The sequence below is a fragment of the Schistocerca nitens genome, chromosome 1 (genome assembly GCF_023898315.1).
Source record: "Schistocerca nitens isolate TAMUIC-IGC-003100 chromosome 1, iqSchNite1.1, whole genome shotgun sequence".
NCBI classification, from domain to species: Eukaryota; Metazoa; Arthropoda; class Insecta; order Orthoptera; family Acrididae; genus Schistocerca; species Schistocerca nitens.
In genome coordinates, this window is record NC_064614.1 from 1,026,327,701 (window position 1) to 1,026,339,876 (window position 12,176).

General features: G+C 45.5%; 1 protein-coding gene across 1 annotated transcript in view; it reads left to right on the forward strand.

Moving 5' to 3' along the window:
* The window catches only part of LOC126222920 (estradiol 17-beta-dehydrogenase 2-like), a 189,705-nt gene that overhangs the window by 72,331 nt on the left and 105,198 nt on the right, over positions 1-12,176 (forward strand). Inside the window, exon 3 of the mRNA XM_049942193.1 lies at positions 1,979-2,199. Within this exon, the coding sequence (XP_049798150.1) occupies positions 1,979-2,199 (221 nt within the window). The remainder of the gene's footprint in view (positions 1-1,978; positions 2,200-12,176) is intronic.

Genomic DNA, 12,176 nt, shown 5'->3' on the forward strand with positions numbered 1-12,176 from the left:
TCTGAATGACATTACCCGAAACCTTTGACAACGTGTCTGGCGGAATGGCTTCACATGCAGATGAGATGTACTGCTCCAGCTGTTCAATTGTTTCTGGATTCTGGCGGTACACCTGGTCTTTCAAGTGTCCCCACAGAAAGAAGTCACAGGGGTTCATGTCTGGCGAATAGGGAGGCCAATCCACGCCGCCTCCTGTATGTTTCGGAAAACCCAAAGCAATCACACGATCATCGAAATATTCATTCAGGAAATTAAAGACGTCGGCCGTGCGATGTGGCCGGGCACCATCTTGCATAAACCACGAGGTGTTCGCAGTGTCGTCTAAGGCAGTTTGTACCGCCACAAATTCACGAAGAATGTCCAGATAGCGTGATGCAGTAATCGTTTCGGATCTGAAAAATGGGCCAATGATTCCTTTGGAAGAAATGGCGTCCCAGACCAGTACTTTTTGAGGATGCAGGGACGATGGGACTGCAACATGGGGCTTTTCGGTTCCCCATATGCGCCAGTTCTGTTTATTGACGAAGCCGTCCAGGTAAAAATAAGCTTCGTCAGTAAACCAAATGCTGCCCACATGCATACCGCCGTCATAAATCCTGTGCACTATATCGTTAGCGAATGTCTCTCGTGCAGCAATGGTAGCGGCGCTGAGGGGTTGCCGCGTTTGAATTTTGTATGGATAGAGGTGTAAACTCTGGCGCATGAGACGATACGTGGACGTTGGCGTCATTTGGACCGCAGCTGCAACACGGCGAACGGAAACCCGAGGCCGCTGTTGGATCACCTGCTGCACTAGCTGCGCGTTGCCCTCTGTGGTTGCCGTACGCGGTCGCCCTACCTTTCCAGCACGTTCATCCGTCACGTTCCCAGTCCGTTGAAATTTTTAAAACAGATCCTTTATTGTATCGCTTTTCGGTCCTTTGGTTACATTAAACCTCCGTTGGAAACTTCGTCTTGTTGCAACAACACTGTGTTCTAGGCGGTGGAATTCCAACACCAGAAAAATCCTCTGTTCTAAGGAATAAACCATGTTGTCTACAGCACACTTGCACGTTGTGAACAGCACACGCTTACAGCAGAAAGACGACGTACAGAATGGCGCACCCACAGACTGCGTTGTCTTCTATATCTTTCACATCACTTGCAGCGCCATCTGTTGTTGAAAATTGTAACTACTGTAATTTCGAAAGTTTGTCCGCGTGAAAATGTACTGTTGTCCCAATCATATTGCAACAAACGGTGTATTTCTATCGCTGCTCGTTTAGGTTTTATTGCCGTTTCAAATATACCGGTCATTTTTGAAACACCCTGTATGTTTTCAATGAGTCGTTTGAGTAACATGAAGGCAGTCAGAATTTGTGTTGGTCAGCATTACAGGAGTATCGATGCGATCGAGTTTTGCCGTACACCCTACGGGAAGTGATAAAAGAGAGAAAAGGACTATATTTCAACAGGAATGCACAGTTTACCACAAAGATCGCAACGGAAAAAAGTTGCCAAATGGAACTTCCTGGCAGATTAAAACTGTGTGCTGGACCGAGACTCCAACTAGGGACCTTTATCTTTCGCAGACAACACCTCTGCCGACTCACCACCCATCCTCATAACTCTCCTTCCGCCAGTACCTCGTTTCCCACATTCCAAACTTTACAAAAGTTCTCCTTGTAGAGCTATCACTCCTGAATGGAAGGATATTGCGGAGACATGGCTTATCCACAGCCTGTAGGATGTTTCCAGGTTGAATGTTCACACTTCAGCAGAGTGTGCGCTGTTATAAAACTTCCTGGCAGATTAACACTGGCAAAGGCATAGATCCTGAGCCTTGGTCCGACATACAGTTTGATATGCCAAGAAATTTCATAAGAGCGCACACCCCGCTGCAAAGCGAAAATTTCATTCTGGAAGTTATGAAATGACTGTGCATGTAAATATTGGCAGTCATGAGCGGAATATTTTGTAGTTCTGATGTGCTGCGCAGGCTGCGACTCTGGCTTCGGGCACGAACTGGCGCGCCGCCTGGACGGTCTGGGGGTGCCGGTGTTCGCGGGCTGCCTGTTCCTGAGGGTCCCGGTGCGCGCAGACTCGCCGCAGACTGCTCCTCCAGGTTGCGCGTACTGCCGCTAGATGTCACCTCAGACCAGCAGGTGGCCGACGCCGTCGTCTCTGTGCAGGCGGCACTCGCGGACGCTTCAGGCACAGGTATCAAGAAACGACGGGAAGGCATTGCAAATATGAAATACTTTTAAATTCAACCAACAAGATTCTACTTCTCCGAGAGTGCCCTTTATTAAATGCTACTAATCTCAAAGGATTAATGCCCCATCTTTAGGGATTTCATGGTCATGGTAGAAAATTACCGCAGTCCGGCGAAGTATAAGCTGCATACGTATCTTTGTACCTGCTGCCGCGTCTAAAATAAATTTTAAAGCTGATACCTTATACCATGTTACGTGATTTTTTCCACCATTAAGTGACTGAAGATTTAGAGTGAATCCCCAGAAATTAATAGTATATTCTAAAGGACGTTGTGGCGAAGAGGGAATTTTGTTTATAATAATTAATATCTGCCAAGGACATGTCATATATGAATAAGATTTTAAAATGCTGACTTTTCTTATAGCACTATATCGGCATAGAGATTTTATAACCCAATGCAGTAGCATCCAGTCTACGTGCATTTCACTATCTCCCACTTAGCTATTCTTGTCACATCGCACTTACATTGCATCATGTATTCGATGATGATGATGTTCGGTTTGTGAGTCGCTCAACTGCGGGGTCATCAGCGTCCGTACAAATACCCAATTCTTACACAGTTCAGTTTGCACACAGTCCAATCTAGCCACTGCCACGAATGAGGATGATAATGATGATGATGGTGATAATGATGATGATGATGATAATGACAACTCATACACCCAGTCCCCAGAAGAGAAAATCCCCAATCCGGCCGGGAATCGAATCCGGGACCCCGTGATCCAAAGGCAGCAACACTAGCCACTAGAACACGAGCTGCGAATGTATCATGTGTGGTATCTCTAATACTACTGCACCAAATCTGTATGACAAGTACAATCAGATCCTGCGTCATTACGCCAGCCCACAGAACAATTCTTTCGTACAAACTCTTTCATTAGCTTACTTTTGTATCCCGCCTGGGAGGCGGCGCGTGGGTAAGGAACAGGGACAGGAAAAGGTACTAATCTCTCGGCACTGCAAATACGGTTTAAGCACCTTACTAGTGGATAAACATATGCAAAACATATTACATAACTTGCAATGTGGTGCAAAGTTGAAGCGAAGAGTCCTGGTTGGCTGCACCTGATCAAATGGGTTCAAGCAGTCGCGGAGCTCGTAGACCTCGTCAGCGCCGGCTAGAGGGTGCTGTCGTCGGTGTCTCTCGTAGTGCCAACCTAGCAGAGCGGAACTACGTTGTGGCATCGTAGCTATCGATACCACACTTCCTATTTATCTTCTGCTGATCACACTCTATTCGGCTGTTTACCTAGAGCTGTTCCTCACTTATCCAAATTATTGAATTAAGGCTTTCCACTTACAGCTGTTGAAAATATTTTTGTGATTGAAGTTTCGACATTTTGTTGCTTCCAAGTCTTCTGAAAGTAAACATTGTCACCATATGAAATAAGCTGGCATTAAAAGGAATATCGTCTTCCCCCAGTGGTTTACAGAAGCATTAATATCGTCACCCCACCTAGCATCCATGCCACAATGACCATCTTGAAGTAATCAGTGCCACACCCAGAAACCTGTTTAAATCAATAACATTTCCTTCATGTTTATCATCTGTGTTTAACAAAACTATATTTTAAAAACATATACTGTTTTAGAGCAGTTTCATTCTGCTGTATATACCGCAAAATCACAATAAAACAAATCAATCTATGTTGGGTGACCCACTTTACGATCGCAGCTAAGCAGGTGGTACACATTTCGAAACAGTGTACTTTGAGGAAAGAAAGTAATGGTTGGAAAAGAATATCTCGTGTTTTCTATCAACCACTTGAGCTCATTGCAACTGTTCAGACCAAGAACCGCCACTCTCAATCAGTGAATTTCATAATGTGCACAGAATCTCCCTGTTCTCTGTCAGATATACATGTTGTTTATTGTAAAATGAGACAAGCTACTGGGACCTCAGCAACCAATCCCTGGGGTTCGGTCGCCAGTAACTTCGTGAAAGTCTTGGTAATATCGCTGGGACTGATTCACCTTTCCAGTCCAAGAGTGTCGTTGGTTGATAGCCAACTGCTACCAGACATTAATACTAAAACAGGATTACAGATCATCATGTAAAAACCACGTGTTTCCCATATCATGTGCAACACTATGGATCCGAAGGCCTCGGGTTCGACTCGTGGTCAGTAATAAGATTTTAACGTGACGTATCATGTTTTTACCTATGCCAATTTTTATTAAGTAAAAAAATGCTAAGTCGAACCATGGTTCAGAGTCCACATTAAACTGTAGGTGCACCAATAACTGGCTGTGTGGTTCAGTCCAAAGGTCACGGTTAAGCAATGGCATCCCACCTCCAACAGGACCATGCCTACTAAAGCTGTGTGGTGATCAAACCAGATGTTTTTATTGTTTTTCACTAATTATGACCAAATTTCAAGGCTCAAATGGCTTCAGCCTCATGAACACGGCGTGGCAATCTATGTATTACACATCCGACAGTGTAAAATAATGGACATTAAAAACCATTTCTATTAATATCTTATCTTCCAAACAAAGCAGGGAGTACATTCTCCTGCAACTGTTGCAGCACATCTTGAATGAACAACTGATAATATGCACGAAACAGACTGGCAGCAAATTAGATTTTACATGGTCCATTCACATCAATGTGATCATCGCATATGTTTCGACGTCAATGTGCAATACCCACCTGCAGACGGCATGTAGCAACACTAGTAGTGTCTGGTATAAGAAAAGGTTATCAGGCGGAGGGGGAGGCGAGGATGCAGAAACACTGCAGGTGTGCTCATAATGTGGGAACAGAGCAATTTGTCTAACGTACAGATTTGAATTTTGAACCAAGCTGCCGGCCGCGGTGGTCTCGCGGTTAAGGCGCTCAGTCCGGAACCGCGCGATTGCTACGGTCGCAGGTTCGAATCCTGCCTCGGGCATGGGTGTGTGTGATGTCCTTAGGTTAGTTAGGTTTAAGTAGTTCTAAGTTCTAGGGGACTGATGACCACAGATGTTAAGTCCCATAGTGCTCAGAGCCATTTGAACCATTTTTTGAACCAAGCTGACTGCCCAGATGATCCAATGGGCAGCCAACACTGTCTCCTCAACAACGGTACAGCGAACATTGTTGTGTCTGCGTTTCCATGGCACGGCGCATGTTGTAGCAGTAAGACTGTTGTCTGTTGACGACGATAGCTGCAATTTGCTTGCCCGTACCGCAGCTGGAAGTCCACTGATCTGCGACAGGTGGCCTTTTCAGATGAATTGCATTTTATACTCCATCGGACTGTAGCAGGAAGAGGTAAATGGCACCATATTAAGACTCGCCCGAGCTTTCCGACTGATTTATTGTTTCCAGCTACAGTGTTGCACTCCCCTCAGCCTGTGTCCCGCAATGCTGAGGACACCACCTTAGCGACCCGTCAAGCACTTTGCTAATGTGTCAGCCTTATATGGCCACAATGATATGACAACATCTGGGCTGCACCGGCAGCCGACTCAGCAGCCTTCGTCCTGCGCTGCCTCAGCGCCACCCCCTGACAACTGCAAGGTGGCCCATTCCGTGCGTCCCCGCTGGTGTGGCTTGGGCCACAGTGACAACAAGCGCTCGCGATCCGGCAGCTGAATCTGCGGCCCTCGCCCTTGATGTCTCCGGTGCATGATGGGAGCCAAGACGACTGCCCATGGTAGTGCACTGCAGAGTGGCCCATGGCTCTCTGGCTACTGACATCGCGTTGGCCTCAGAGAGTTGAACCAGCGACCTGCTGTGGCCTGGAACACTGGCACCCCATCTACTGCTGTGTGTAGCCGCTGGTGTGACATGCCCCACCATTCACGAGGGCTGCCACTCTTGAATGCTTTATTAGTGAACCGGCACCTACAGGGTGTTTCAAAAATGACTGGTATATTTGAAACAGCAATAAAAACTAAACGAGCAGCGATAGAAATACACTGTTTGTTGCAATATGCTTGGGACAACAGTACATTTTCAGGCAGACAAACTTTCGAAATTACAGTAGTTACAATTTTCAACAACAGATGGCGCTGCGGTCTGGGAAACTCTATAGTACAATATTTTCCACATATCCACCATGCGTAGCAATAATATGGCGTAGTCTCTGAATGAAATTACACGAAACCTTTGACAACGTGTCTGGCGGAATGGCTTCACATGCAGATAAGATGTACTGCTCCAGCTGTTCAATTGTTTCTGGATTCTGGCGGTACACCTGGTCTTTCAAGTGTCCCCACAGAAAGAAGTCACAGGGGTTCATGTCTGGCGAATAGGGAGGCCAATCCACGCAGCCTCCTGTATGTTTCGGAAAACCCAAAGCAATCACACGATCATCGAAATATTCATTCAGGAAATTAAAGACGTCGGCCGTGCGATGTGGCTGGGCACCATCTTGCATAAACCACGAGGTGTTCGCAGTGTCGTCTAAGGCAGTTTGTACCGCCACAAATTCACGAAGAATGTCCAGATAGCGTGATGCAGTAATCGTTTCGGATCTGAAAAATGGGCCAATGATTCCTTTGGAAGAAATGGCGTCCCAGACCAGTACTTTTTGAGGATGCAGGGACGATGGGACTGCAACATGGGGCTTTTCGGTTCCCCATATGCGCCAGTTCTGTTTATTGACGAAGCCGTCCAGGTAAAAATAAGCTTCGTCAGTAAACCAAATGCTGCCCACATGCATATCGCCGTCATAAATCCTGTGCACTATATCGTTAGCGAATGTCTCTCGTGCAGCAATGGTAGCGGCGCTGAGGGTTTGCCGCGTTTGAATTTTGTATGGATAGAGGTGTAAACTCTGGCGCATGAGACGATACGTGGACGTTGGCGTCATTTGGACCGCAGCTGCAACACGGCGAACGGAAACCCGAGGCCGCTGTTGGATCACCTGCTGCACTAGCTGCGCGTTGCCCTCTGTGGTTGCCGTACGCGGTCGCCCTACCTTTCCAGCACGTTCATCCGTCACGTTCCCAGTCCGTTGAAATTTTTAAAACAGATCCTTTATTGTATCGCTTTTCGGTTCTTTGGTTACATTAAACCTCCGTTGAAAACTTCGTCTTGTTGCAACAACACTGTGTTCTAGGCGGTGGAATTCCAACACCAGAAAAATCCTCTGTTCTAAGGAATAAACCATGTTGTCTACAGCACACTTGCACGTTGTGAACAGCACACGCTTACAGCAGAAAGACGACGTACAGAATGGCGCACCCACAGACTGCGTTGTCTTCTATATCGTTCACATCACTTGCAGCGCCATCTGTTGTTGAAAATTGTAACTACTGTAATTTCGAAAGTTTGTCCGCGTGAAAATGTACTGTTGTCCCAATCATATTGCAACAAACGGTGTATTTCTATCGCTGCTCGTTTAGTTTTTATTGCCGTTTCAAATATACCGGTCATTTTTGAAACAACCTGTATTTATATGTCACTGTGTATCTCTGTTTTGCTAAACTCTCTGCTCCATGTCACATGCTCATAACACTTAGGTTGGCCAGTGGGCCCCTTCTGCCTGTGACTTGCACCATGCAAACCGCTGTGTGTACTTTTTCCGGCAGTTCTATACCCCTGTGACCTCTATTTTACTTCGCAACTGCTGGTGAGTGTAACTCTCTGTAAACAGTCCCACGCCTGGCTGTAACTTGCACACTCAGAATATTGCACCAAAACTGACTTTTCCCATCCCAAATGGTAGTGCTGCTACAGGACATATGGCATGTATGGGGTGAAACGCCTGAAAGCGAACACCCTGCGACTACCATTGGAATGGTTCATGTGAAAGACACTGCCTGGGTGAAGTCCTCATTCTGGAAGGCACAATGGATCAACACAAGTATACACCTATTCTTCAGGACCATGTCCAAACCCTACACGCAGTTTCTTTTCCTCAGCACGATGCCCTCTACCAGCAGGACAATGCAACGTGTCACACAGCTCGCAGTGTATGTGCTTGGTTCAAAGAACACCCCAATGAGTTTACCGTACTCTCGTGGCCATCAAACTCCGCAGATTTAAACCCAGCCAAGAATGTATAGGACCACTTCGATCAGGCTGTCCGCGCTATGGACGCTCTATTGAGAAACCTAGAGAAGCTGGCCACGGTACTTCCCTTTCATCCCTTTCGATACCTTCCAGAAATCACTGAATCTCTTCCTGCATATCTCGCAGTAGCCTGCTCTGCAATTAGTTGTAGCTGAGACTTCTGATGATCACGATAATGTGTCTGGATAGTGTATTAATTAACTTTGTGCATTGCCACTGTCGTACCACCTCAAATATTGATTTTCCAATCATTGATTTCTTCTCTAAAAATAATTTATTATACTCTGGTCTGTGTAACATGGTGGTATAAATTTTTGCCATCTTGTGCTTGGAGACACGTCCCTCCCTGCCTCCCACAACATCCAAAACTTAACATCCTATTCCACGCAGGACCAAAAACGCCGTACTAACATCAACCCATGGTTTATATTGTTGACAAGTTGGAAGCGTCATCCCATGTGGCATGTGACGCATTCATGTCCTGTCAGTGTGGTATACCGCCGTGCTCCGTGACTGATCATTCCAGTCGATCTCTTCCCATGCTTGAGCATTCATTGGCGGTGTTACTGTGCCCTTCCTAATATCTGTGCCGAGTTATACGATGTTAGCAGAGTACACGTGCTAATTGGAAACCCTTTGCCACACAGCAAGGAGGTCGTTCTGAGTGGCTGCTCACCACTTACTGTTGGAAATTTGGAAATTTATGGTAAGGTCTTATGGGACCAAACTGTTGAGGTCATCGGTCCCTAAGCTTACACACTACTTAATCTAACTTAAACTAGCTTACGCTAAGTACAACACAACACCCATGGCCGAGGGAGGACTCGAACCTCCGATGGGAGGAGCCGCACGAACCGTGACACGACCCCCTAGACCGCACAGCTACCCCGCGCGGCTACTTATTGTTATTCAGCACTTAGTTGGTGAGTGATTGACTATGGTGTCGTCCTTGCGCTCACTATAAAGTGTTGTGCGGTCTTCTTTCAGAACAGTATTGTGAAGCAGCTCTCCGTGTTAGTGACTTCGTGGAAAAGGGAGTAGATGATGAAACCTGTCAGTCCCAACCGCGATATGCTCATTTCTTAACTGTCCACGTGTGATGCCCCACTCATTTTCTGCTTGCTAACCCTGGCCAGGAGGCTGGCTGTGCGTGTGGGGAGAGATGGACTCCAGAACACATACTGTGACCGTTTGCTGCAGGGAAGACGACTAGCACATGCACACGACAACATAACACGATATCACAAAGTCGATTTGATCTCAGTCATTGCGGGCAGATCTCAAATGCTGTTCAGAAAGGATATCCAGAGCGCTACATAGATAGTACTTGCAGCGACGACAGAACAGGGGGCAATGAGCACAGGCGACGAATGACAACACAGAAAATACTACCGACGCAGATAGTAGTAGTTGTCGTAGCAGACCAGAACACAGCAGCCCAGGCGAATACTGACCAACAGAGAATAAGGAGAATGCATAGTCACCAGACTGTCACGATAAGAATAGTACAGTGGACAGTAATGTCGGATTGCAAGAGAACTGTTTATAGTTTACGTTTTACTTCCGTTCAAAGTTGTGTTCCAAACAAATACCTTCAGAAAATAATTCCTACAGTTTCAATTTATGTTCATGTTAACAAATTTCCTGTTTCAAAAAATGCTTTTCATGGTATTGCCAGTTTGTTTTTATTTCCTCTCTACTTCGTTCCCAAAACAACAAAACTCTACTACTTTGAATGTCTGATTTCCTTGACTTGTTTTGTTGACGTTCATTTTTAATATGTTTTAAAGACACTATCCAGCCTGTTCTAACTACCACAAATTTACTGTTTACTAAAATAACAAGCGGCAAACCTCAAAGATTTTATATCTTCTTCGTGAACTTTAATTCCCCTTCAAAATTCCTCCTTGGATTCCTCCACAGCTAGCTTACTGTACAGACCGAGTAATATCGGGCACAAGCTATAATCTTCTCTCGCTTCCTTCTCAATTACTGCCATCCATTAATGGATTTTGAAGCTTATTATTACACCCTGATATCTGTTCAAATTACTCACTGTAATAATTCGCTATAATCGTCATTGAATCTTACCATCAACATGTTGTTGTCCACCATAGTGGAAGTTGGTGGCAGTGGTTTTTCCCAAATCCAGCCATTCGTGGTACACACTTGACATCTGAGAAAAACAGTGTTTGCGTAACCACATGGACTGGGTGTCTTACGCACTAGATACCAATATGATGGCCAGTACGAGAGTTAAAGACATTCCTGTCTCATCATATGCCGAACTATTACATTCTCCAGCAGCACTTACAAGGCGAATGCGCCTACCACCGTCATCACCGATTTCGTCCAAATATGTCGTGTTGCAGGGCTTCGCCAGAAATGAAACTGACAGAAATGGAAGCTCCAGATGGTCAATCGTTCAGAAATCTTGGCATTTCCTGGCGCCGTCGGGCGGAGTATGAGTCATTTACCTTCGCATAGCTTCTAGGCATCGGTTGGCGTAGCGGAAAGAGTGGAGAACATTAATACGAAAATTTCATTTTTCTATTTTCAACTTTTACGTTACTTGCTGAAATGCCTGGGCTAGCAGGACCAAGCGGATTAGGTTGTGGAAACGGGCCAAAATAAGTTCCTGTCGGTTGCACTCAACGTACGAACTTTATTTATCAACACAAAATATCACAAAACGTTAATCGACCTCCTTTGATTAACTTTAGATCAGCTGAAGGCCACATTCAAAATCCAAGACACAAGGGCTAAGCAAAATTGAAATACAAGATTCTTCTGGAGGTTTCACACAAGAATATATTCTAGATCTTCAATCTAATCGGCTGAAGACCTTAGCAATTTAATTTTAATGGAACCAGGCTGAAGGTCGCATATTAAGCAATAAGAGGAATTTCAATCAAAAGGCAGAAGGCCTTATCTTAAAACACTTCATATAAAATAAAGTATAACAATCTCATGCCTTACGGGCAAGACAAGGACATTAATTTAAGAGATATTAATACTCGGCTTAAGGCCATACATCAGTACAATAATTTAACGGCTTAAGGCCATAAGAGATTTGATGTAAAATTCGACTGAAAGCCCCATATAAGGAATAACAATCTTATGTCTAAAGGGCAAGACAGGAACATTAACTCAGGATGTATAAAAAACTCGGGTGAAGGCCACACATCAACCGAACAACTACAGTTCAAACAGGGAAGTTACTATGTAACAGACACGGAACGGCGCTCAGAAGTTTCCAAGGGTCGGCCTGGAATTGTAACACTAACGCCCGCTTAGGCGAGACAGACAGCCGGACAACAATCTCTAAGGCCACCTAACCGACAGACAGCCGACGAACCAACCAACGCTTGATTTCTGTTACCAGACCAAACACACTAGAACCAAAATGTCAGCGAGGCAGTAACACACGTGTTCAAATATTGGTTTGTTAATAAGCCAAGGCACAATAACTACTGACATACATGAACATCGCAACGGCAGTGGAGCTACACGCCGTGGCGGATAGCATCAACACGGTAAGAAAACACTCACTCGCTGCTCTGTCACAGCCGACCAACTGGCTACTGCAATACGCAGACAGCATTACAGCATTTAAAGCATTGCTAAGTCGAACTGACACAGGGTACACAGTGTTGCACGATGCACTGCCACAAGAAACTCGAACACTTGTAAAACGAATCACCACGACCGGGAAGTAATTGCCGTCCAGCAAAGATAATACGGCAGGGCAAATATCGATACGCGCTGCTGCTGCCACTCGCGGGCAGGCAAGACAGTAATTCTGTGGCACCAGTAACTGAAATTTAAAATGACTAGGCGGCCGTACGGTAAAACATGTTACATAATAGATGGCAGGAACATGAGCCACGCACGGGTCACTTACACTACAAAT